Source organism: Melopsittacus undulatus, chromosome 14, assembly GCF_012275295.1.
Source record: "Melopsittacus undulatus isolate bMelUnd1 chromosome 14, bMelUnd1.mat.Z, whole genome shotgun sequence".
NCBI classification, from domain to species: domain Eukaryota; kingdom Metazoa; phylum Chordata; class Aves; order Psittaciformes; family Psittaculidae; genus Melopsittacus; species Melopsittacus undulatus.
Window position 1 is genome coordinate 1,747,346 of NC_047540.1, and position 27,054 is coordinate 1,774,399.

At 44.7% G+C, this 27,054-nt stretch overlaps 1 protein-coding gene across 1 annotated transcript; it reads right to left on the minus strand.

Annotated features, from left to right (window-relative positions):
- Positions 1-190: 190 nt before the first annotated feature.
- On the minus strand, positions 191-25,713 carry RLF (RLF zinc finger). The gene is made up of 8 exons (XM_034069282.1): positions 25,501-25,713; positions 20,432-20,586; positions 16,127-16,208; positions 11,894-12,026; positions 10,284-10,486; positions 9,154-9,290; positions 7,538-7,679; positions 191-5,489 (listed from the first exon to the last, which is right to left on the minus strand). Exons 1-8 carry the CDS (start codon positions 25,711-25,713, stop codon positions 756-758), a joined length of 5,799 nt encoding a protein of 1,932 aa, XP_033925173.1. The 3' UTR covers positions 191-755.
- Positions 25,714-27,054: the final 1,341 nt, after the last annotated feature.

Below are 27,054 nucleotides of genomic sequence, written 5' to 3' on the forward strand. Positions count from 1 at the left end.
CCCGAAATGGGCACTGATACTTTCACGTGACATAAATCTGCCAATGCTCTTCAAACCCTTTTGTGCCGTACAGTCTCAAGAAGCATCTTCTCGCTTTAGATGTAACTGGGACTTTCTCATCTGCAAGTGACAAGCGCTTCCTACCTGTACTCATTATAATACAAGTCTGAAAAAAGCACAGAGAATGTGATAAAATAATACTTTACTTTATCTATACTGTTTCAGTCTGATAAATTATCTACAAATGCATAAAACTTAAGCAACATTGTCCAATGCACTCAGAATGGTCCCAAATTCAATTACAAGTAAACTACATTAAAGATTTACTGTACAGTAAACAAATGGGTGAAAAACTGTAATTTATTGAAACTCATAACTCAAAAAATATAAGATGCTGTAGTGTACAATATGTTACACAAAGCACCCAAGGGTGCACATTCAAGTCAAGTAATAACTCCATCGCCCCCCAAACCCTGGTACCCTAGTACGTGTTCCATATACAATCATGCACATTTACTCTTCAAGAGGAAGCCCCCAGTATTCTGTTGTGTTAAATAGCACCAAAATCAGCATAGTTCATTGAAAAAAATGGGGAGCTAAATTAACTTGGCCAATACTTTTGACAGATATTATACATTCATGGAATTAAACAGTCTAAACTAACCTAAACAGTGTGTACTGTAACAATTACTGTTCTAATTTGAAGTTCTCCCCATATAGCAGTAGTGGAGGCAATCTGCTCTAAGCAAAACTACTTATGTACTTCCTACACAAAGCTCATCGGCCTTCTTTGTTGGAAATAAGTCTATGAGGGGTGTGGAAAACTTGGATCTTTCAAGAACAACCACTGGTCTTAAGTAATGCAGCTGCTTTAAGGCAAGGTCCCCACAGTCCGTTAGTGCCTTGTCCAAGATAGCCCTCAGGTTTTCTAAGGAAGGGGCAGATGATGACTCTGACAAGAGGGGCTGGATTTCTGTTAGCTGCTCAGGGGAATTTGGGGCTATGATTACATTTTTGTCATCTACAAAGCTGTTTACTGGTGTCTCCCCTTGATTGTCTCCCTCTTGTTTCAAGGTCTCCTCTACTGGCATCTGCTCAGTAGAGTCCCATTCTGCCTCCTCCACCACATCGTCATCATCATCATCATCTTTCCCCTCACTTTCCTGAATGAATTTCAGGAATGAAGATTCAAATCCCATTGGTTTAAATGTCTTTAAATCAAATGGTTTGGACACTGGAGGCTTATGAAATTTGTCTTTTGTAGCACAAAGTACATTTCTTTTTGTAGTCTGACTTACTGCACTATGTTGACCTCCTTCTGGATCATTCTTTCTTGGCAACTCTAATTGTAAACCAGGCAAGTAAGAGCTAGTCTCTTTTTCACTCGTTTCAGACAGCTCATCAGTTTTACATGTAACTGTCTCCCTGATGTTTTGCTCTTCAAAAGAGGTGTTCTCTGAACTGTGGTTACATTTTAAAGTGCCCGAATACATAAAGGCACTATCATCAAAACTCACATTAGTCGATGGAAGTCTTTTTTGGTCTTCATTGCTTACGTCTTGAGGTTCACAGTCAGTATTTGGAACGAGAGGTTTGTCACTTTCCTGCGCAGGTTCAGGATGAGCTGATTTATCCTCTGGAGGAGCATCGACACCTTTCTTATCCGAGCTTGGAGCCGTGTCGGAGCAGGACTGCTTCTCAGTCATGACACCACACTTAACACACACAACAAGCCTCTGAAGCCGTTGCTCTATATACATATTGGTCATCTGATGCGTGCGCTTGTAGTGTCTCACTATGCTGCTTTCCAGTTTGACAACGGACAAACATCCCTGAACCATACAAGGGTACTGGGTCTGGTTGGACTTCTCTTTGCACATCTGCAGGGCTTCCTCCTTTGTTTTGAAGTTCATCAAATGCCTTTCTCTACTTTTGCTGGGTCTTTTAGCTTTTAACGGCTTCCCGTTCTGCTTGCTTACATCAAAACCGTCTTTCAAATAACTCTGCTCATTTTTAGCTTTGTCTTGCTCTTCTTCCTCCTCTTTCTGATTCCTGAAGAGGCTGTCGTAGTATTCGCTGTGCCGGAAATACACGTGCTGAGAGTAGTGGCTGTAATTGGTGAAAATCCGATCGCAGCCATTAAGGTCACAATGGATTTCAAAGTCCTTGTTTAATTTTTCTTCACTGGCATGCTCATCTATGAGGTGCCGTTTGAGCTTATTAAAGGTACAAAATGCAGCAGGGCAGTGGGGCTGGTTACAAGCAAACCTTGCTGATTCAGCTTCAGAAAGCAGTTTTTGATCCTCAAAGTGTTCGTTGTGGAAATCACTACAATGCTTAGCGAGAGCTTTAGAACACAGAAAACGTTTGCCACAGTCTTTGTGTTTGCATGCAAATATCTTTTTACATTTGACAAGTTCTCTCTTTTTTCTTGCTTTGTCTCTTTCTAAGCAGAGCTGCTCCTTGTTGTACTGGTGAACAGTTCTGTAATGGCGAATCAAACCTTTCTGGTTAGTAAAGGCCGAGTTGCAACTTTTGTGTATGCAATGAAATGGTTTGTGGTACTTATGCAATATATAACATAAGTTTCCTTTAGCAACCGTTCTTTTGCTTCCTCTTCCCTGTCTTGCTTCCAGTTCTTCCCTGTGGCTGTCCAGAGAAGCTATGTTAGAGGGTTTTCTTGCCACATTATTGTCTGTCTCTTCATTGGACTCCAGATCTGTCTCAGAACTACAGTCTTCCCTTTTCGCACGACACGGCTGCTCAGAGGGGTTGGAACGTTCATTGAATTGCACACTGGGTGCACGGACAGGGGCTGGGACACTGCTGGCTTTATGGATGTCATCTCTACATAAACCTACATGGTCAAACTTCTCATTGGAACACCCCTTGTGAGCTGCCCTCTCGGAGCCAATTTGATGTTTGTTTTTATAGTGAATTCTAAGGTGGGTTTTCCTTGTAAATGATCTTTGGCAAATATGACACTTGAATGGCGAGTACCGATGCTGGAACATGTTTAACCGAAGAACCATCTCCTTTGAATAGTTATGCTTTCTAACATAATGCATTAGGAGAGCTTCTCTGGTCACAAACTCGCACGTACACCCTTGACATTCACAGAAGAAGGGTTTAGCTGCCAGCTGAGTAAGGTACTGGCTGGGTAAATTATCTTGTTGCTCCTGAAGCTGGAATTTTGAGGTAGTTTCATCTTCTGACTCAGGGGACTTGCCATCCCTAGATGAATAGGGCTGTAAAGAACCCAAAAACGACTTGTGCCTTGAAGAATTCTGAATATTGGAATTTTTTAAGCTCAGATGCTTTAAGCCTAACATTAACTCCATCATGTTATCTTCAATACTGGAGTCTTTAGAACTGTTGTAAAAAGATGTTTCTGGGGAAGAAGGATAAGTTTCTTCCTTCAGGCCATTGCTTCCTTTAGCATCTACACTACCATACACACTTTCTGGAGAGTCAGCATTTGTATCTGAGCTATGACCTAACTGTGTGTTAATGTCTGTAGGGGATTTACTGCCCTGAGCCTCACTCAACAGGTTGAGAAAGTCTTTAGTTTTCATCTCCATATTTCTTTTCCCTTTAAAGTTATATGGATGGACCCTGCGAAGGTGTTTTTGCATACTTCTGGTACTTTTGTGCTTGGAACAGCAGCCTTCAAAACCACAGGAGATTCGTTTTCCATCAAAGCAAACTGCCACATTGGAACACTGTTGTTTCACATCTGCTGGATGGAAGACTCCTTCCTCGGACATGAGAAAACCGGGAACTGACTGATGGTGAGCTGCTGTTTCGATCAGCAGAGGAGACATCTGGCCTTGGTTTACTGCAGCACCTGACCTGTGCTCACCACTATGAAGGCTGCAATTACTTTCACTGTCTAGATCTTCACTGTCAGAGAGAGCCTCTTCCTTAATCTGTGTGATTTCTTGAGAGCCTGAAGGATCCAAGTTATCATTCAGACTGGGATTTTCAGACTGTTCAAGCAGCTGAGACTCTGGAAGGTAACTGCATTTGTCTTTTGAAACTGACTCTTCAAGTTTGACTTGCTTCACTTCCCCATTTGACACTTCAATGTTATGCACAGCGAGGTGATTCTGGAATTCAGATTTGGAATAATAGAACTTTTTGCAACCAAAGAAGTTGCAGGTGTACGATGCATCTCTGAAGTGCTGTGCCTCGTGATGGTAAAGTTGCCCTAAGTCACTGAAAACAATATTACAGCCATTTAGCTCACATTTATAACGAAGGTCATCGTGTGTTTGTTTGTGATTGAGAAGCTCATTAACCGACCCAAATCTGGCATAACAATCCATTGACACACACATGTAGGGTTGAGGTCCACAGTGCACCCGTTCATGCTCCCGCAAATGAAAGGATGTCATGAAGTGTCGGCGACAGTAAGCACACTTTTCTCTCCTGTTTTTCATGTCCAAGTAGTGCTTTGCATTCTCATCATTGTTCTGATGTTCAGCTTTCAGATGTACACTCAGGTATTTGAACTGTTTAAATACCCTGGAACAATCCGTTCCGGGACAGGGGTAGATGTCTCTGTCCTGTAGCTGGCAATTCTCCAGCTGGCTGAATGTGACGTACTCCTGTGTGTCGTTGTCAAAGCTCTCGGGCAGCTGATGTGACTTGTCCTGGCAGGCTGGGGGGGGGCTGCTGGAAGCTGTTATCTTCTGGGGGGATCTCTCTTTCTTCAGGATTATTTTCTTTTTAGGTCTGTGTGTTCTGCTGGGTGGCATTTTAACGTGTTCCATTACATGAGGGACAAAAAGCTCCTTCCTCTTGAACTTCTTTGTGCACACCGGACATGTATAAACACCATCTTCCATATGCATCTTTGAATGATGCAGGATTCTGGCCTCTATACACTCCCTTTTGCAAAGCACGCAAAAGAATTTATATTGAAGCCATCTCTGGTATCTTTCTGAAGAACCAATTGGCTTTTTTACTCTTACTTTTTCTTTAGGGTGGTACATTGTGTCTTTTCCATCATAGTATTTATGTTCCTTTGACTCTTCGTAGTCACTAAAGAAAGTTTCTAGCATATCAGTTTCATTGACTGACATATTACAACTTGCATCGTCCTCGGAATCAGAAGCTGCTTTCCCTAACAGTTTAAGGCAATGTCGCTTCAAAGTCTTCCAGTCCCAAAACTCAGGATCAAATGGCCAATACGCTTTTAAAGCTAAGAGCAGTTCACAACGGAGGGAGTTTGGAACCAGTGCATTTTCTTCATCAAATTTCTGATCTGGTTGCATATAGAGCTCTTCCAACACATTAAATCCACTCAAAGTTGGCTCAAGTAGAAATTCCGTGAGCTGACAAGCTCTTCTGACTTCAAGGTCTTCTGGTAAAAGGCATGCAATTGTTTTACAGACTGATGTCTTCATCTCATCGCTTCCATTTGAGCGGATCTGAAGGGCTCTCACACATAACAGGACAGACACTGCGAGTCCTGCTTCTTCTGCCTGTTCAAACACACATAAACAGCCACAAAACAAATGTTACTTCTCTTGGATAAGCACATTCCCTCTAGAACTGGTCTATGAAAAAAAAACATACAATGAGAACACCCAGGAGCCTACAGCCCAGTCAGAATCTGTTCAGGCTCCTGAGCAGTAAGTGCCTGAGTCACTGTGGAGCAGCCACACAAACTAGTTCAGGCATTAGGTGTTGCAAAACATCTTTCTAATTCCTCTCTCCTCGACTGACTCTGACCCATAACTCAGATGTCCAAAAGAGAATGGAGTACATCCTCCATAGGCATTGCTCCCACAGCATCCACACAGGTTATTAATTCAGAAGATGTGATACGGTGTCATAAAGAAATGAATGTCAATTCACACCCTGCAACAAAACCTTCAACAGCATAAGCAGCACAGTAGCAGAAATGATTCCTGATGAAGACAATGGGCATGTCACTTCCAAACATCTTCTGAGGAATGTCTACAACACTGAGGTGCTGCTCAACAGTATCAGGAAGATACCTACAAATATTACTCACATGCTGGCTTTAAAAGCAGGGTATTCCAAATTCTACATGGACAAAATTGGAAGTTACCTTGTCCCAAAAACATACTTTTCAGCATAAAGAACCTGAATGCATGAACTATTTAGTCACTGTTAGTAAAGCAACAGTTAAGATACTTATGAATAATGTAGAGAGATGACAAGTGGCTGACTCAACCACATCCACTGTAGCTCAGATGGTAAAGATCCAAAGGAGCTAAGAAGTTAAAAGAATTAGCAAGCTTCTCTACTCTCTGTGCACTGCATTGGAAGTCAAGCAATACTTCTTTAACTCAGTACAGTGTTTATTTGCTAGACAGCAATACAAAAAGCCATTTCCCCAGGAGAAGGAGCTGTCACCATCAAATCCTGTCATCAGTGAGCTTGCTTTTCCTCCATTAAAGTGTGCCTGACTCATTTTCATGTGTCCTTGTCGTGGTTTAAGCCCAGCTGGTAACTCAGAACCCTGCAGCCATTTGCTCACCCTCCCACTTCTTCCTCCCCCAGCTCCCAGAGGGATGGGGAGGAGAATGGAACAAATGTAACTCCCATGGGTTGAGATAAGAACAGTCCAGTAACTAAGGTATAACACAAACCACTGCTGCTGCCACCAGTAATAAGGGAAATAACAAGGGAAGAGAATACAACCACCCACTGACCAATACCCAGCCTGACCGAGCAGTGATCTAGCCCTTCTGGGTAACTGCCCCCAGTTTTACATCCTGGGCATGATGTGCTGTGGTATGGGATACCTCTTTGGCTGGTTTGGGTCAGGTGTCCTGTCTCTGCTTCTTCCCAGCTTTTCCTCCTCCCTGGCAGAGCATGAGGCTCAGAAAGCCCTTGGTCAGACTATACATTACTGAGCAACAACTAAAAACATTGGTGTTATCAGCACTGTTCCCAGCTGAAAATCAAAACCACAGCACTGCACCAGCTACTAAGGGGGAAGAAAAATGACTGCTGCTGCTGAATGCAGGACAGCTCTCCAAAAATCTATGCTCTCACAGTGACCAGACACAGAAAGCTTTAGTCTAGCCAATTCCAAGACTCAGAGCAGCAATCAAGGGAAGACAGAAACCTCCTATGGAGCAAATACCAGATTAACCATAGTCATCCCTTCTGCTCTACTATAAAGAGCCCACTGCACCCTCCTCCTGTGTAGATGTATCAAAGTCTTTCCATTACTCCTCAAACAGAGATTATAAGTTCATAAAAACTGCTTTCTGCAGCTTCCTGAAGATGGACATCAGAACAGGAGGCACAAGTCCAGATGTGCCAGGCTGACCCAAACCTACAAGGGCAGGCATTTTTCAGAGGTTTTTGTTAGTAACTTATGAAGCACTTAATCAGGAAGTGTGACTAATGAAATAAGCTGTATCTCAGATCAGTTCAAAGTATGACTAATGAAATAAGCTGTGTTTCAGATCAGTTCAGAAGAATTATTAAAACAGTAAATTCACATAAACAGTTCTGGGCATGTCCAAAGACTGGACTGCAGCTTGCTTACTTCAGATTGGATGACTCTTATCAAGAAGAATAAATGCTGTAGAGTCTTGGCAATGATGCCAAACTGACGACATCTTTCCAGAAAGGAATCTAGAGAGGGATCTATTCTTCTCTGCAGTTTGCTCCAGAAAAGTGTCAGTTCCCTGTAAAGAGTTAAAAACAGAACATAAAACCACTGTGGATATACAGAGTTTGGCCAGTCTGCACTCTTCAGTCCAGAGCTGACCACAACAATGTGTTAGTAAAAGACAGCAGACACTTCAATCAGGTCCCAGTCTCTGAGATGCTGCACAGAACTGTTACTATACATTACTCCTAAACAAGCATCAGATCAAGACATCACATATATCCTGTTATTTAATCAGAGGATGATAGACCAGTTTAGGTTGAAAGGACCTTAAAGCTCTTCTAGTTCCAATCCTGTGCCATGGGCAGGGACACTTTCAACTAGAGCAGGCTGCTCCAAGCTCTGTTCAACCTAGCCTTGAACACTGCCATGGATGGAGCAGCTACACCTTCTCTGGGGCCTCAGCACCTCCACAAAGGTATCTACTTAGACTTCAAAGTAAACTCAAACCTATACCAGCAGATCAGTCTGGAGAGTTTTTTGCAGCTGTGCTTGGTTACAGTTCATACTTAATGCCACTTGTGTTAATGCTAAGGATCACATTCTTCTATGGACTGAATTGCCTGACTCCCTAAGGCCACCCACTAGCTCAGCCCACTAACAATAGTGTAGACATAACAACATGACTTCAGCACAAGTGACAAGAATCTGCTAACATCTTCAGTAAGTAGGAACATACTTGTGTCACTAGACTCTGCCAACATTTACATCCTTAAGCCTTCACTGTTTGTCACTTAGGCTAGCCAAGTTTAAAGCTGTGGAAATACCTACTCATGTTACAGCTGCACCATGGTTTGCATAGAGTCAACCTCAGGCAGGCCCCATCATGGTCCAGACTGGGATGCCTCATGTAGGCAGATCTACAGCTCTAATTGATCGCTCCCGACTCATTAGTCAGAAGGAACTGTAGGTTATACAGTTACACGACCTAATTCTAACCAGTTTTAGTTCCTGTAAGCAAAAATCCAGCCACAGTTGTCACAAAGAGATCTTAACAATAAATGCTGGGGGGGGGGCTGCTTCTGCTACTTCCTACTAGTACCTTCCTACTAGTACCTTCCTACTAGTACCTTCCTACTAGTACCTTCCTACTACTTCTATTGCTGCTGATGACATTAAAAAAGGCAAAAACTCTCATGGGTCTAAGTGTTAAGAGTGAAGAACTGAATAACAAGATACTTTGTGGAATCACAAAGCTTAGGGCTTTAATATCAACCCAGACAGCACTCCTTACAGAGCTGCTACACTGTTGAAGCGTTACTGTCAATGCCAACAGTTTCCTTTTTAAACATTATTTTTCTCTAACTGCTCTATTGCTGTAGCAAGATGAGTCCCTATTTATTTTGCTACAAGTTACCTAGAAAGTACTTCAGTCTGATGTACTTCTAAAGTTAAAGATCCACCTTCTCTACATAGCTTTCTAATGTGTTCGCTCTATTCTCTTGCCTTGAGGACAGAGAGGAACAGTTAGGAGTAGCAGCAGTACTTACCAAGAGCAATACACATTTGCTGTTTGAAGCTGATGAGTAAGGTATGTTGTACACAGAACAAAAGCAGTGTTTTCTTGTCCTTCAGATTCCAGATTGCAGATGATGTCCAGGACTTCTTTGCAGTCCACTTTTGCAATCTGCAAGAGAACAAAAGAAAAGGTACTTTATTCTCAGCATGTTTCCAACACAAATGTGTGGTTACCACGTCAAAGGAAATGGTCTCACAAACGTGTAAACAAACACTGCATCTCCTTTAATACCCAGAGTTCATACCACACATTTCAGCTACAGCATGGCATGGGTTCATCTATGTTAGTTCTGATCCAAAAAGGTCAAGAAATCAACTGTATCCTGGGCTGCATCAAAAGGAGCGTGACCAGCAGGGCGAAGGAGCTGATCCTGCCTCTCTGCTCTGCTCTCGTCAGACCTCACCTGGAGCATTGTGTGCAGTTCTGGTGTCCTCAGCATAAGGACATGGAACTGTTGGAACAAGTGCAGAGGAGGCCACGAGGATGCTCAGGGGCTGGAGCAGCTCCTGTATGGAGCCAGGCTGAGAACATTGGGGCTGTTCAGCCTGGACAAGAGAAGCTGCGTGGAGACCTCAGAGCAGCTTCCAGTGTCTGAAGTGAGCTACAAGGATGCTGGGGATGGACTCTTCATTAGGGACTGTAGTGACAGGACAAGGGGTGATGGGTTCAAACAGGGGAAACAGGGGCAAGTTCAGGTTGGATCTAAGGAAGAAATTCTTTCCTGTGAGGGTGCTGAGGCACTGGAATGGGTTGCCCACGGAGGTTGTGAATGCTCCATCCCTGGCAGTGTTCAAGGCCAGGTTGGACAGAGTCCTGTGCGACATGGTCTAGTTGAATGTGTCCCTGCACATGGCAGTGGGGCTGGAACTGGATGATCTTAAGAACCTTTCCAACCCAAACCATTCCATGATTCTATGAATGTAAGCATGAAAGACACCAGCAGTTAATACAAATGTTCTTCCCTACTGCAGCCTGCAAGAGTTCATTTCTTTTTTGGAACTCTGCTGCAACAGTTTCACTCTTCAGCTTCAGTTCTTAGTATTACAGAAATGATAAAAACCTTGATAAATGTACTTGGAAAAGGGACTGTGGATTACTAACCTCTTTAATGGAATCTTCATTAGGCAGCATAGAACACACACATGTGATGTAGGCTTGGCGAAAAGGGGAGACATTTGCAATTTCTGAGGACTCTGCACACAGTTTTGACAAGTATTTAGCTTGTGGGATGCAGTTTGACTTCATCAGATGCTTTATTCGCATCTGCAGAAAGGAAGGCCCTTCTCGTGTGATCAGTTTATTGGCTAGGAAAAGAAGAAAGAACACCAATGTACAGCTCACATTTCACTGACATCACATTGTACTTTATTACAAACTTGTCTTAGCCTGGTCAGTTTGCTTAGGAAGAACCATTGCATAAAATCTGTGTGAGTGAGATGGGTAGCTAAGGAATCAGTAGTAATCAGAGAGGACTGTACACAACACAAGGCAAGAACAATCTCATGCTTTCTGCACTTAAATTCTTGTCCTAATGAAAGAACATCATCTCCTGACAGACACTACACCAGTGAGCAGAAGGGTTTCAAAGTGCACCTAAACAGAAAACCTGTTTTAGGGGCCATGTACGTACTACATGGTCATAGTGAGACTCACTAGTATTCTACAGAAGTCTGCTTAATGAGCCATTGGATTTTATTTGCTATATAGGTTTTATTTTCTAAATATAGACTTAAGCTTCAAGTCTATGGTGCTAGATTCCATTTTTGGGAGGAAAACCTCTGAGCAGTAAGCTCCTGCCATAGCTGACTCTTCACATTAAAGTAACCTCAACAGAGAAGGTAGAAAAAGCTGGGAATAAGCTCTCCAGTTGCTAGGAAACAAGCCTCCTCTCTTAAAATTTACATCTGTACATGCCACTGTGCTTCATATTTATCAAGGAAAACAGTGCTTCAATCTCCATCCTGTTTGATGCAAGAGAATGCTATCCCAACAAGGTGGCCCTAAGATCCCCATTAAGGAAGGACTCAAGGCTTGCTCACTCAACATCTATCCAGGTGAAGCACATTACTCATCATCATGTCTGTACATGTGGTTTATGTACTGTTAATGGAGGGATTAAAATACCTGCAAGTACTTACTGGTACCACTAATAGATATGAAAACAATTCAGGGAGTAAATGAAGAGTTTAAGAGAACACACTCAAAAATTCCATGAAGCTAAAAGCTCCTTCCCCTCCTCACCTCTCAACATTTGCTGATTCAGGATCATATTTCCATAGTCTAAACACACTGAGCTTCCAAGCCCAGAGCTCACTAAAACCTCCACACTCCTGTTGCCCCTCCTGCATTTGCCATACCTCTGAAGGGTGTGGGGAGGCACAGTTCCTCCCTGGGATGCATTCAGGAACACACTTTAAAAACAAAGTTCTGAAGAACAAACCACCTCAGGGAGCAAAATTTCCCTATTTTTATGATGGAAAGGATTAAAAAATGGAGCTTCAAAATATTCCAATTGCTGGCTAGCAGAGCCCAAGCTAAGCTGATTTAGCAAGGCCACATTATGCACCTACCTTTTAGCCACACATGAATCCTACTGCACAATGCAATTTAAAATGCAGCTCTCTTTTGACTTCAAATCACTGGCTCCCCACCAAAACTGCACCAAGTCATTCCTTAATACCCACACATCATCTCTGGAATCACCTTCTTACCTTCCTCAGCTTCTACTGGTTGCTGGGATAGAATTTTGATAAGAACTGGATGTTTCCATATTCCTTCCCTTGTGATATCCACCAGGATTTGGAGGTTGTTGTTCCCAAATTCCAGCAAAGCCTCATGGGAATCCTACAAAATGGGACAACAAAAAAAGTCATTAAAAGTCTCTGCTAAAAATTAAACTGATGTCATTTTACATTATCTGTCCCAAACTTCCCAATCTCAACGTACTGAAAGTACTGGAAAGGCTTAAGTCAAAAAGCCTGTTCTGCAGCTGTAATTCTGCAATGCACAACACTCCCAACCCAGCCCAAACTCAATCACAAATAATTTCCTTTATTAAGATGAAAACATCCTTGTACTGAAGACAGATTTCCTCATACAATAAACCATGCCCATGGTTCACTCCAACATCCAGAGATTTCCAGTCCTGTAAGTGCTGATGCTGTGAAGGCTGATGCAGAGACCCCCCAACCTCAACAGGGTTCATCCACCAACCCTATGCCCACAGCACAACACCCACGAGAGATTAGGGCCCTAACACTTTTAATTCTGGCAATCTGAGGAGTGAAGGATGAAACATTTCACATGCAGAGAAGTTGAGAGTCTAATGCAGGAAAAAAGGCAACTGCAAAGAGATTCCAGCATTTCAGGTCTCCATCAGGAAAACCCATCCAGGGTGACCAGCACTGAAAAACTGAAGGTAACTGAAGGCAGTTTCACTCCAGAGTCAGTAAAACTGCTTCTCACAGCAGCCACAACACATCTCACATTGAGGAACTGATTTGATACATGACATGTCCCCTGGTTCTACTGAGCTGTGGGTTTAGCGGGCAGTACTTCTAACACTGTTATTAACCTCAGGCTGGCTTTCAATAGCCTCTGTATGTTATACATCAGGCATAATTCCATGTTCTAAATGATCAGAATTAAATGGAGCTAATGCTATAACCACTGGAAATACCAGAGTTACCACAGACCTGCAGCATGGGCTCTCACAAGAGAAGTAATGCACATTTTGTATGCTCCTGTGTAAGCTGATAAGACAGCACAAAATGTATTCCTGATTTCAGAAGCTAGTATTACTGTATTCCACTGCTGGGCTAATCTTCCTATGCTAGTCATAACATTAAAGTAACAATGTCCTGACTGACCTTTGAACAGACTTGATTTCAGCTATAACCAGTCTTTAATGTAATAGGCAAGATGGGAAAGGAGGAAGGAAACAAAACAAGTTATCAGTTGTCATTGTTAAAATCCTATCTGACTGTCTGCCACCTTCAGGTGCTTATCAGACTTCATGTCTCCCAAGGCTTGGTGCCTGGGGTCCAAACAGAAGGACAGGAGCATCTGTTTGGTCTTCACTTTGCTGAGGAAAACATGACTGAAAGCAAAAGAAAGCTCAAGAGAAATCTGAGAACAGCTCAGTAAGACAGAGCATCAAATAACAGAGGCCACAGTACTCAGGAACTTTGCCTCACGTTTTACTGTTAAGGTCTGCACTTTGCCCTTCCTGGACCCTATAACTAGTGTCAGAGTTGGAGAAGAGAAGGGGCACAAAGCAGCACAACAGATGAAATGCTGGGATGTGTTACCAGACAGAAGCCAAGGGAGATAATAAAGGGACAAAGCACATTCTCTGCCAGCTCACAGCTTGTGCAGGACTTGGAGAGCACCTGACACTGATCAGGCTGCAGAGCATCACTGACAGGGAGGTACTGAAGTTCAACACAAACACCAAAGGCTGCATCTGGCACAACCCCAGGTGTCAGTACAGGCTGGTGACAAGCTGGCTACAGGTTCCAGCGTAGCACAAGCAGCCTCTTGGGTCTGTAATTAAAGCACAGGTCAGCAGTGAGCCCTTATGCAAGCAGGCAAACTGTGCTGAACGCTTCCAAGCACAGCACAAGCAGGAGGTTGGCAAAGGGTTCATTCCCCTGCAGGATTCCTGAGACTCCACTGCCTGTCCTCTACTCCTCATTTGCCACAGCAGAGCAAGTCCAGCCAAGGCCACGGAGGGCCTCTAAATTTTAGAGCTGCCTTATCTTCACTATACTCCCCAGCTGGAGCTGGACTCTTGCTGTCCAGAGTCAACAGGTCACATAAAGGGAAAGTCTGTGAAGAGTGTGTGTGGGAAGTGTATCACTGTTCAAATACCCTCACTTTGAAAGGACTACGTGAACTTTGTGCTATCTCCATTCTTACAGACACTTAAAACTTGGTGGGGAAGGGCCCTAAGGAACCTGATTCAGCATAGCCCTTACTCTGAAGGAAGAGCTGAATCAGGTAACTGGAGCTCCCTTCCAGCTCCAGCTCCCACAACAGACACCTTCAGAGCACTGCATATTCAATGCCTTTACTGGACATACTGGAAGCACTTTCAGTGGGAACTGGTGCTTCTGTCCTACACTAGTTCTTCTCTGGCTGCAAGAACAAAACCAACATCAGAAAAAGCACACATCAGTTCTTTCCAAACACAACTGTACTGCAGGATTCCACATGCTAAGGAGCACTACAGCTAAAAAGCCTCACAACTGAATGCAACAATCAAGCAGTTTTGATACCTTCATTTCAACTTCCTTCACAGCTACTACTACTACAGTGAGCTACTGGTGAGACCACATAAAAATCAGTTGTTATCAGTAGAAGAGTTGGTGCTAATTGCAGATGCAAAGAGAGCAAAGTATGATGCTTAAAATCATACCCAATTGCTTGGTTTTTGGCTTGGAGCCTGAAGCATCGCTCACAAAGGGTTGTTACAGCTGCACCCTAAAGATGTGAGTAGCTTTGTATGTTCTTAACCAGAGCTCAAACTGCTCCTAACTAACAGCACTGAGACCAATACATGAGCTACAACACACAAGGTTTTCAGACTGTACTTAAGCAGTTGAAAACATCACTTAAACAACCCTGACAGTCACACAGCTGCTCCTCCTCTCAACTATTTCCTTCCTGTGCAAGCTGGATCAGGAAACCAAATTTAGCAGAAAGAGCCTCAGGGGACGAGTGGGGTTGTTTCTTCTTTTGTTTTTAACATTTAAAGCACAATCAATCCCCACTTCACATGCAGCTAAATGCCAGGAGGATGAGGCAGGTGAACTGCAGACCTGACTCAAGTCTGCTGCTGCCAAAAGATGCTCGTTAGAGCCTCAGGACAACTTTAAATATGCCAGTGAAAACCAACAAACTGACCTAAATTTGTACCTATCAAGTAGACAAGCACTGGGCAGAGTTTTGTAAGTGGCATTTAGGATCATATAGGAAGTCTGTGTGCATCATTTTATCCTCAGACTTGGGTGCTATCACCAGCTAGTACAGGGTCACAAAGGTTTTCACTTTATGCTCACCCTCAATACACAAAACTTGTCTAAAGGAAGCATTCACACTCTGTTAGGTTTGAAGGGAACCCTGTTCCATCACCCATATTCAATTCCCACGACAATACATCTCTACTGCCACTAAAGCCATTTCTGAATGCACTGGTTTATCTTCCTCAGCTGACCAGATTACATCCATCCCCACAGTGCCTCTCCAGAGTTCTGACCCTAGACTGGGTTTGCATGCATCAAGAGCCCTGTTGGTGTTTGACTGTTGTTGCTGGGGACTGTTGCCCAATCCTTTCACTTGTATTTTACAGCATCTGCTCATCTATATTCACATCCTTTCACTGCTGCCATTGTACAATGTCTGTGTTTGGATTCCTGCCACACAACCTCACATGTTGTTTTCATTTCACACAGGCTACCCTCGTCTTGCTTAGAGACAACAAAAGTGGACTCACAAAAATCACAGAACCATTTAGATCGGAAAAGACCTTTAAGATCATCAAGTCCAACTGTTAACCCAGCTGGGGTTAACACTTAGCACTGACCCTAAGCACCACATCCACACGTCACAGTCACAGTTAAAATCATAGCAGCAGCAGATCTGGCCCTCATCCTGGAAGAGTCTATGTACAAACACAGCCAGACTCATCTAACTCAGTCTTCTCTCACACACACCATTAGAAAGACCAAGATTTGCTACAACTGTCATTGACTATGTAGTTATAAACTACAGCCTAAGGCTGCCAACACTGTTGTTGCAGTTGGTTTTTGCTGCTCAGAAACTCTTGCTACCTGGAAAACAGCAATCCAGGCCAGTTGGAGTGCAGTGGAAGGAGGGGAGAGGAGGGACACAACAGCAGCTTTATTTATTTAGGTTGTAAGAAGGAAATTCAGAACACTTACCTGTATGGACCGATGGAATCCCAACCACACCTCATGTGGCAATTCACTTTCAGGAACTGAAAGCAGTAGCTCAAAACAACTCCTGGAAAAGTAAAAGCAAGTAAGGAAGCTGTTCTTGAACACATTCTGAACATCTGTGGCATTACTTAGCATTCAGGTAAGAAATGACAGTCACATTGAAACATGTTTGCCTGCACAAAACAAAGGTGAGAAATAGCCCCAGAATCAGGCAGGAGTTATATGGAAAGAGTGCTTCCTTTTACTGTGTACAGCCTGGCTAGGATGAGATCACAGTCACTCTTATAATCCAAGGTATTTTAGAATAGAATCATAGAATAGTTAGGGTTGGAAAGGACCTTAAGATCACCCAGTTCCAACCCCCCTGCCATGGGCAGGGACACCTCACACTAAACCAGCTCACCCAAGGCTCTGTCCAGCCTGGCCTTGAACACTGCCAGGGATGGAGCATTCACAACCTCCCTGGGCAACCCATTCCAGTGCCTCAGCACCCTCACAGGAAAGAATTTCTTCCTTAGATCCAATCTAAACTTCCCCTGTTTCAGTTTGAACCCATCACCCCTTGTCCTATCCCTACAGTCCCTAATGAAGAGTCCATCCCCAGCATCCCTATAGCCCCCTTCAGACACTGGAAGCTGCTCTGAGGTCTCCACTCATCCTTCTCCAGGCTGAAGAGCCCCAACTATTTTGTTCAGTGTTGCTCACTGCAGTACGGCGTTTCTGCTCCTTCCTCTCACAAAAGAATCCTAACATTCATCTTGAATAAAACTCATTTGAGCCCTCAAGGTCTCTGCCTGGAGGGAGAATAAAAGTCAGCCTTACCTAGCAGTGTCAGTGCTGAAATAGGTAAGAAAACAAAGCTACAGAACAGCTTGACCTAGAGAACATCTTCCCAACAGTAACCTCGCAGCAGCAGCTGTACCAAGGGGTGCCTCAGCACAGACAAGGACCAGCAGAACAGATTCCTAGAAGCACTTTATACATCTTTCATAAAGGGATGGGAGCATTCAAGTATCTATGGTGCGAAGAGCAAAGCTTACCAGGCACAAGTACACCCCATCCACATTGAGAACACACATCAAGGGTGTTCAAATTGAAATCAGCACTAGATCAGATTATAGAATTCCAAGTTTATTAATTCAGGGAGCTGCTGTATTTGAGGAGCTCAGTTACCTACACAACACAGTGGAGACATCATTCACATCAGGCACTGGGATCTCAATCACTGCTGTGTTCACCATCAAGTGGGCAACAGGACCATCAGATATTCCAGCTGCCACAGGCCTCAGTATTACACAGGAGTCAGGACTTACTTCTCCCTTGTACCCAAGCTTGGCAATACAAGTTTATCACCAGCCCAGATGTCCAGACCCAGGTGGTTGCTATCAGACTATCAAAAACCTTCATCAGTTCTCCCAGTAACTGAACTCTATTTTAACATAAGCAAACCCCCTACAAACAAACCCAAAGAGGGACCTGCTACATGTCCAGTTTTCATGGACATCATACAGAGACGATCTGCAACCAATAAAACGTTTGCAAACTACATGGTCAATGTGCTCGTGGAGGGTCTTTGATGCTCAGCTCATTTTCAGACTACAAGTGAACCAATCCCGTCTACTTCCAAGCTTAATTCCTGGGAACACTTTTTCTCGACTATTACTTTTTCATGGATATATTGGTTAAATAAAATATCAGGTTTCAAACAAAATGTCAAAGCAGGGCTTTAGAAATCATTTTTCTATACTTAACCCTTAAGGTGCTACTTGGACAGTGAAAAAACCCAGCTGAAATTAGATCTTTAAAGCATTGTGGTCCTACTGCTGGTAACAGGAATGCATCATCCCTCTCACACAGTACACTCAGAAAGAAGAGTGCTTGCAGAAGAGAGAAAGATGAGCTCCAAGGGCTTCCAGAGATCTCTGAGGACAGTCAGCTCATCACAGCTCAGGGACAGACACGTTTAAGATGGTTAATTCCTTAGTTTTTCTAGAGGGACAACCCCTTTGGTATGGTAATACTGGGGGGGTTGTTCTTTGGGCTGTGGGAACAAGAAGTCCAAGTTCTCCTTGACCAAGGCAGGTATGTCCCTTCATGGCCATGGCTAAGGAGAACATTCCTGTTCACCACAATCATCTGCCAAACCTGTAAACTAAAGAGGCAGCACTCCAAGGTTTCCTTTTACTTCCTAAGGTTAGTGAGAGTGCTCCAACAAGGTCTCACGCTGCATCTGTATCATGTTTCATTATGGGTGGCACAGTCTCTACATCAGGTCACCTATTACTGTGAGCACACAACTGGGCAGGTGGCAAGGAAAACCACAGCAATGCCAAGCTCTGCTGTTAGTGGCTCACCCTGCTGAGTTCTTCCTCCCTTCTCTTGGAAGGGAAGTAGCAAGCAGAGCACTTTTGCTTTATAACAGGAAGCTTGTTTCATTTCTGACTGGGCTTCGAGTCTCAAAATATACAGCATGCATGATGAAACCCAACCCAAAAATTGCAGTTACAAGGCAACAGGACACTTTCATGTCCCTACCCAAACAACAGCCTTCCTCCCTCATGGAACTTAACTTTCCCCCTGAAATCCCTCATCTAACTCCTCTCTCCCTTCCTTGGAAACTCTTATGCACAATAAAACCATGGGAGAGTTGACTTCAGTCATGCTGTTTACCTCACCCTATCTGCAACCTCACATTGTCTTGATCATTCTTTAGATTCCTCTCAAATGTAATCATAACAAGAACAGGGGAGATTCCAGCAAGTCAGCCTTGCTCTGTCCTCCAGCACAAAGTTATCTGAATACACAAGGAACAGCAAACAAACTCCTCTCACTCAGAGACAGAAGATTCAGATTCTTCTCAACAAGAGAAAAGCAATTTTGACAAAGAATGGGGATTCCTGCCTCAAATTATCTAACAGTGGCAAAAACACATAGAAAGTGCAGCAGGGATGGATGACCTGCATACAAAGACAGTGAAAGACAAGCTTTTAAGTGACACGAGTGGGAAACAGGCAGAATACACAAGCTAATAAGCAATAATATGATGATGATGACAATATCCATAAAGGGACAGTCTGCAAAAGCAACACAGATATTTTGTATTATGTACCAGGTAAATGATTTAGCAGCTGAAGTCCTCAGAGAAGACAAGACAAATTTTCTCCTTCTTCATAAAGGATTAAATAGGAAAACAAAAATCACTCCTAGTTCACATATTTCTCATAACTCAAAACAAACCCACGTAAAGAACTCAAGGCATCAAACAGAGATATCTGGTTCTGAGCTTGGACTGAAAGTTACAACATCACAAAAAGCCCCACAGCTGACCAAGGAGCTCATTGCAAAATCCTTCTGGAAAAGAACACTTGATTTCAGACCACAAAGTGAGCAAGCTCCTGACAACAAAGAGAAAACAGCTCCCTCAAAACCTGTCCTAGAATTACTTTTACTTCATGGTGACCTTTATACTCCAGGTTTTAGATCTTCATCCTCCTCCTTCGGATAAAACCTTACCAGCAAGGAATGACCAGCACATCAAGTTATCTTTGCAGGTCAAAGGTAGCAACTGATTCTCCTCCAATGTGTATGAAAGGCCTCAGGCTACTCTTTTCAATCACAAATAGCAGCTTCCCACTTCCAACAGACTTGGAGGCACTACTACACTATTGCAACTTAGCTGATGGCCTGTAAAATAGTTGTCTCTTTTGTCCCAAGAATTGCTGTGCTTTAAGTCATTGTGCTTTAAGTCATTCCTACTGGCACACGTTAAAAAGCTCAGGCTGAACTACCGTGTTCCACTTTGCTATCCTGCAGCAACAACCCACATGCACAACTTGCTTGCCATAAATACAAACCAGCTCATCCTTTTCAGAAGGAACATGCTGAGAGGACAGTGACAGCAGCAACCACACAGCAAGTGATACAGGGTCATTAATCCATGCATGGGTCTAGTATTAAAGCTTCTGTTCCATGAGGACCACACTGAGCTTTTTCTACAGAAAATCATTCTTACATTCAGAATTCCAGTACCTGCCTGATTATGCTGACACAGCAGAATGAAGCCTCACAGCTTGTCCACATCCATTAGCAATACTCAAGCACATTTTTGTGGTATGATAGAAAACCAACCCAGTTCTTAAGACATTCAATAGTAATCAAAGATAATAAATCAAACACAGTTGTCAAATGAAGCACCCCATTATTGCAACCACCTGTTCTATCATTTGTAAAGCCCATATTCTCATTTATGTATTTATTAAGAAGATAATGTACCAACTTAAAACTTACAGCACCAGCCTGCCAAGTACCAGAAGAACATCTTCACATTCGGTAGTCAGGTAAGGTCGTGCATTAGCAAAGCTTTGGATGGAGATGCGATACACTTCCAGAAAAGGTGAAATGTGTTCGGATGCACCCCGGCTGCTGGCATACTGCAGCAGTGTCTGAAAGAAAAGGAGTCAGCATTAGAAGTCCTCATCATCACCCACTTTCAGCTACAAACCAAATCATCAATATGCAATATCGAGCACATGCAGTGGAAGGATTCCTGGAAATGAGCAACTTTTACTCTGAAGGAGAAATAAAATTGTAGCTTTTCTCCCAAAAAGAAATTCTCCTTTTTGTTAAAAAACAAAAATAATTGCATTTATTTTGTTATTTTTGATGAATTTACCAGAATTTCTATTGAGGAACAAGCTGGATGCAGTTGGCACAATGTGAACTGTTTAGCTAAAAATCAGGGAGGAGTTTTGCACTCTGCTTCAACTGCTATGGAGACAGAAGCCCACATGTAACACTGGAATCTTTATTTATAGAGAGAATGCAGACACATACAGGAGAAGTTCAAGATGAAGAACAAACCATCCGGTTGTGGTGTGTTAAAGATGAAGCCCTTACAAGGGCTACAAAACCCACATCATTTTTATGTAGTCAGTTTTCACATGCGGAATTACCCCACATTTTACTACTTGCCCACAGCAATCCTACACTATCCAGAGGCAGCAATGAAGAAGCAACGGAAAATGTAGGCAGGTTAAAGAGAAATCAAAGTCATTTCAAAGATCAGCACAGGGATGGCAGGAATTATCTCCCAACCTTTATAAAACTGGTGTTTTCCTACAGCTGTAAAGGAACATTGAGAGCAAGTAGGGCCCTGAACTGGAGACCTCAGCTCCACTACCAGCTTGTTTCATACAGAACATCCTCATGCATGTCCTCCTGCAACTCCACAGCACTATGCCTGTGTCCTTACCAGTTACAATCCCTCTCTAAGCCAAACATGGTACCAGCTGCAAAGAAAACACAAACCAGTGAAGATGATGACTGTGGTTTGTGCAACTCTTAGGGCCAAGATCGTATGGAAAAGAAGTTCAGAGTGTTCCATCCTATCATTTAATACAAGCCAAAATGTCACAAGAGGATGACCAGGTCATATCAGGCTTCAAATTACTTCAAGCTGAGACTGTCAAAGGATTTATTTTAACACCTATAAACACACACATAGGATCATATCAGATTATGACTGGAAGGAAGACACTACTGATGATCCTACAATGAGCTTCCTAAACCCAAGTGTGGTCATAAGAGTCAGAAGCCTCTAAGATGAAGCCTAACTTTGAACACAGCAAGAAACAAGTGGCCAACTTCACACTATTCTGTGGGCTATTTGGAATTACATCAGTGATGTAGCTGTACAACACTAGCCCTAGGGTAGAAACCAAACACAGCTATCCATCAGACTGACACAACCATGTGTGATGCTTCAGAGAAAAAACACTCTCTACAAAAAATACCATTGAAGCATCAGTAAAAATGAAGCCCAATTCCTACATTATTCTCCTACAACTCAGTAACACAAATCTCAGGTGAATGAAAAGTTCCAACTCTCCAAAGGACCACACAACATTAACAGTTATAGACATAAGGAAGATTGAAAGCGTACAAGGATCTTCCTTAAACAAAGCTCAAAGATCATTAGCAGAAGCAATGACTAGTTAACTAACCCAGCCTAAGTGCTTCTCTAACAGCTTAATGAAGGACTTGACCATGTAACTCAAATTACATATGGCATGAGAAGCATTAAATTACATTCAAAGCCTGTCAAGCTGTAGTCTCTAGAGAGACCCAATTGATGGCTATTATGCTTAGTAAACCCAGCAGTAAAGCTCCTGTAGCAACTACAGAAACAAACATCCAAAACTCTGCACTCCTCTAAAAATACATCCATTAAACCCAATCTATTTAAAATGCCAAATTTAGTATTCAATTATATAGACAGACCCTGAGATCATCAATGATCTGGTCTGTATAAACCCATAACACATGGCAGAATGTTCCCTAAGGTTAAACAAACTTACCAGCAAATGCTGCACCACTGCTTGAGTGCAGTCCCAGCAGAGACCAAGAGTCCTGCAGCTAATGTTAGCCATTCATTGAGTAGCCATTTATCAGAACCTGCCCCCAGAGACGAGCACTGCTGGTTTCAGTGTGTAAGACAGGTTTAAGGCAAGAGGCTTATTAACAAGTTGGACTTCAAAGATACATGGGTTTGAACATTCTTGTGCTATTAGTATCAGTGTGCTAATAAATAAGCAAAACGCAGTAACTGTATTACAGAGGCTCTTAAAAGCCTTTTTTGCTGTTTCACAAGCAATACAAGTTCAGTAATCCCCTAATTCAGTAATTCTCTTGGCAGGCTATAAAGGTAAAATTAGATCATTTTGAACTTGTCAGAAACACATAACCCACGTGCTGAAGGAACAGTCAAGTAACAGTTTTATAACCAATTACTGCCTTCCAGTCTCATTACCTGAAGAGAGTATTCAAGCATTTTAAGTCTGATTAACACACAACCACTTCAACTTTATCCTATCCTCTTTCCTTGGACTACAATCACACATCTAACCCATGAGTGGGGTGCAAAGCTCTGAGGACACACATCCACCTACCATGTCATCTACAGGTCCTCAACAGTGCCTAGGTCCTTATGTCCTGCAATGCTGGGATACCTGCTTAGCTGCATTTCTTCTGAAGCATCAATTCCTTGCTGAGAACCTATTCAAACAACTCCAAGTTGCCTGACCTGTTATTACAGCTTTTAAGGAAAAAAACCTCAAAAACACAAACGAGAAACCAACAACTTCCACTTCTTCAAACCACCAGATTGCAACTGACAATCCTCAGCTGTGTCACCTTTAATCACTGCAGAAAGCCAGCACATGCTGGGCATTGGCAGAAGGGATGCTTTGATGTCCTACATCATCTGCTGCACTGGTAACTTTCTCCATAGCACAAGCTCACTCACACAGTGTTCACAACAAACAGGTTTTCCCTAAGGTGAATATGCAAAGCATTCATGCTTGTACAGTATAAAATTGCAGAGCCAAGCCACTAGTGAGGATTCATGAGGTTCATGACATCAGTGTTACTCCCCTGCTCCAAAAAGAGGGATCTTCAAGGCAATCATGCCATCCAGCATCACTTCCAGGGAGAGCTACTGGAAAGCTGCACATGGCAGCATGGGTTTACATGCAGTAAAACAGAGCATCCGGACAGCTCAAAGCATAGGAAAGCTACTGATCTGGCAGTGTCTTGGCAACTTTATGAACTTCCATGGCACACAAAACACCTTCCAGGACCTTACCACAGATGTACACACAGGATGATGGCACATCCATGGCGATGACCCTCATCACAGCTACTTCCCCAGATTGTATTTAAGGCCAGTCAAGTTCAGCCTCTCTCTAGGCATGTTCTGCTGTAGTTTAATAAGCTTGTGCCAAGACACCAGTGGTACCCTCCAAGTCATTAATACAGAATTAAGTTGAGCTCCTTCAATTTCATAGGGACAGACCTTAAGTTATTGTTAAGTCCTCTCTCTCAAACTCAATGCCACAGTCACAAACATCCCCAGTCAGGAGAAACCAAGATGTCAAAGTACATCCTGAACACAGTGGTTTCACTGCACAATAACATCACAAATTCAAGTTTGAAGTTTCTGTACCAGAGTAACCATTTAACCTTCCACTGTATCTCTTGGTGTCATGACAGTCACGACACTCAGAAATGTCCTGAACTGATGGCAACCCGGGATAAATGGTTTTCATCTTTACCTGGATTATCACAGAGCTCTAAAACAAGATCACCATTAACATCGGCACAAAGGCCTGAAGAGGTGCATATTCTGAGCAACAGCCTTTAATAGGGTGTTTCAGGTAACAGAACTGTCTGTCATCAAGTACCTCTAAAGCTTCCTCTGTACCAAACTAAGGCAGTGACTGGATGTCTGTGTATGCTGACCACCTTGAGAACCTCTATGAAGTGTCAGTTGAGTATTTGCTGTTATACCATGAATGCCCCTGGAAACAACTGCAGCAAGAAAGTCACCCAGGTTATCCCAGGCTCTGTGTCACTGCAGGACCACAGACCTGAGCAGTTGGCTTCACCTGGGCCATACCCAGCAGTAGGCAACAGCATCCTGCAGTTTGAGAACCAAGAGTCCTGGAACCTGACAAACAGACTCCTGTTGTGGGGGTAAGGGATGCGCTACCCATCCTCCCAGCATGGGATGGCAAAGTACACAGGCTGTGAATGTAAACCCCAGGACTCTGAAGGGGAACGCCACTTACCTATAATGCACCAGGAGGATTGTTTTGGTGCCCTGCTTTGCCAATCTCCATTCAAACACAATGGTTGTGTCAGATGAAGGTGGTTAAACTAGCTCATAAACCAGGTTTTATTTTGCATTTTAGAAAGCACAAACCCTTCAGCTTCAAGAGGGACAGCTCCCCAGCCCAGCAACACTTACACAGCCTTAGAGCTCATGCTAAATGATGGTGGTGGAAGCAAACACTAATGAACCACTGAAAGAATTCATTTAAGAATAAGTTCTCTTTATCACTGCGAATTTAACCAAATTCTGCTCTTTTTCTGGAAGCGAACGGCTCAATTCAGACCCTGCTGATCCTCAGCCTGAGCTGCATTAACAAGCACTGGGACCAGATCCCCAGCCCACAGCAGCTCATTCAGTGCCTTCCCACCGACCAGCACGGATCGCTCACTCCACGGCAGACCCCAACCGACCCCGAACCCACGGCCCTGACCCCCGGTACGGAACGAACCAAGCGGCACCGCGGAGGTCCAGCAGCGGAGCCGAGAGCGCGGTGCCGCCGCACCAACGGCCGCGGCCGAGGCCCTGCCGGAGCCCAGCGGCCTGCCCGGTGGTGCAGCGGTGCCGGTACCGGAGCACCCCCGGGGGCGCAGCGAGCAGCGGCCCCACCCCGGTATCCCCGTTCCGGCGGCCGGGGGTAGGCCCGGCCCGCAGCCCGCAGCGCGGCCCAGCCCCGCAGGTCCCGTACCTGGCAGAAGCCGCGGCAGTAGCTGCGGGACGAGGGCTCCGACACCTCCTGCTCACGGAGCTCGGCCTGCAGCTGCCACAGCCGGGCCCGCAGAGCCGTCACCACCCGCGGCACCTCCGGCCGCGGAGCCGCCTCGGCCTCGGCGTCCGCCATCTGCGCCCGGCCCCGCTGCGCGTAGGCAGCGATCACGTGACTCGCCGCCGCTGACTTCATCGTCCCGGGACGGCGTCACGTGACGGGGGAGGGGGGCATGTGACCGTTGCCCGGCGCGCGTCCCCACCGATCCGCCGGCAGGGGCAGCGGGAGGGGGGCCGGGCCAGCGGCGTCACGTGACGCAGCGGGCGGCCGCCCCCCCCCCCCCCCCCCCCCCCCCTTACACCCGGTGAGGGGGGGGGAGCGGTCCGGTACCGGCAGCGACCGGAGCCCCCGGAGGGACCCGGGTCCGGGCTACCCAGCTGCGGTTCGGGCTACTCAACGGGGGCGGAACCTGGGGATCCGAGGATCCGTGGTCCGGGAATACGGGAACCTGTGGGTCCGTGATCCGGGGATCCGGGAATCTGGGAACCTGTGGGTCCGGGAACCTGTGGATCCGGGAATACGGGAATCTGTGGATCTGTGGATCCGGGAATCTGGATCCGGGAATCTCTGGATCCGTGGATCCGTGAGCCGGTGGCACCGGGACCCCGTGGCTCGGTGCCTCTGTGCCTCCGCGTCTGCCGAGCGTGGAGCGGTTACCCCGGAGACCCCCCGGCCCCGGGTTCGGTGGCTGTGACGCAGCGAGCGGAACGGAACGTTCTGGAACGGCCGCTGTCCGGCCCTGTGTCCTGCCCCGGTCCCGGTGCCGGTGCCCGGCTGAGGCAGGGCAGGCGCTGCCTGCAGACCGGGGCTGAGGAGCGATCCCGGCCCCGGGGGGTGCTCGGGCAGTGGAACGGGCTGCGGCCCCCGGCCCTGCTCACACAGCCTCAGGGCCATGGGGCAGGGCAGGGGTGAGCGTTGGACTTGGGACCTTAAAGGTCTTTTCCAATGTAATTCCATGGTTCTGGTTTATCCTGCAGGAACTGGGCACACTGGACAGGCAGGGGGAGGAGTGAGACTCGAGTACACCTGCAGGCAAACAGCAGACACTGCAGGATGTGTTTGACATTTTACATGTGTTTATGCACCTTCATACACCTTATACGTGTTTAAAGCATACACAGAATCATAGAATAGGGTTGGAAAGGAGTTTAAGATGACCCAGTTCCAACCCTCCTGCCATGGGCAGGGACACCTCACACTAAACCAGGTCACCCACATATATGGACAGATAAAACACATGTTTATACTGATGTATGTGTATGGGAACCACTGACTTAGTTGGAAGAGAAACCTTATCCTGGAGAAACATTAAAGGCCCTTAGGGCCAGGGCATTGTCCTTAGCCTGTGTTCTGTCCCATGGCAGGTACTTGGGATTTCACAGCCCCTTCCCACTGGCTGTTTACAAGCCCTTTTCATAGTACAGCTACATATCTGTAGACATATATATCTTATATATGTATATGTATACCTAGAAC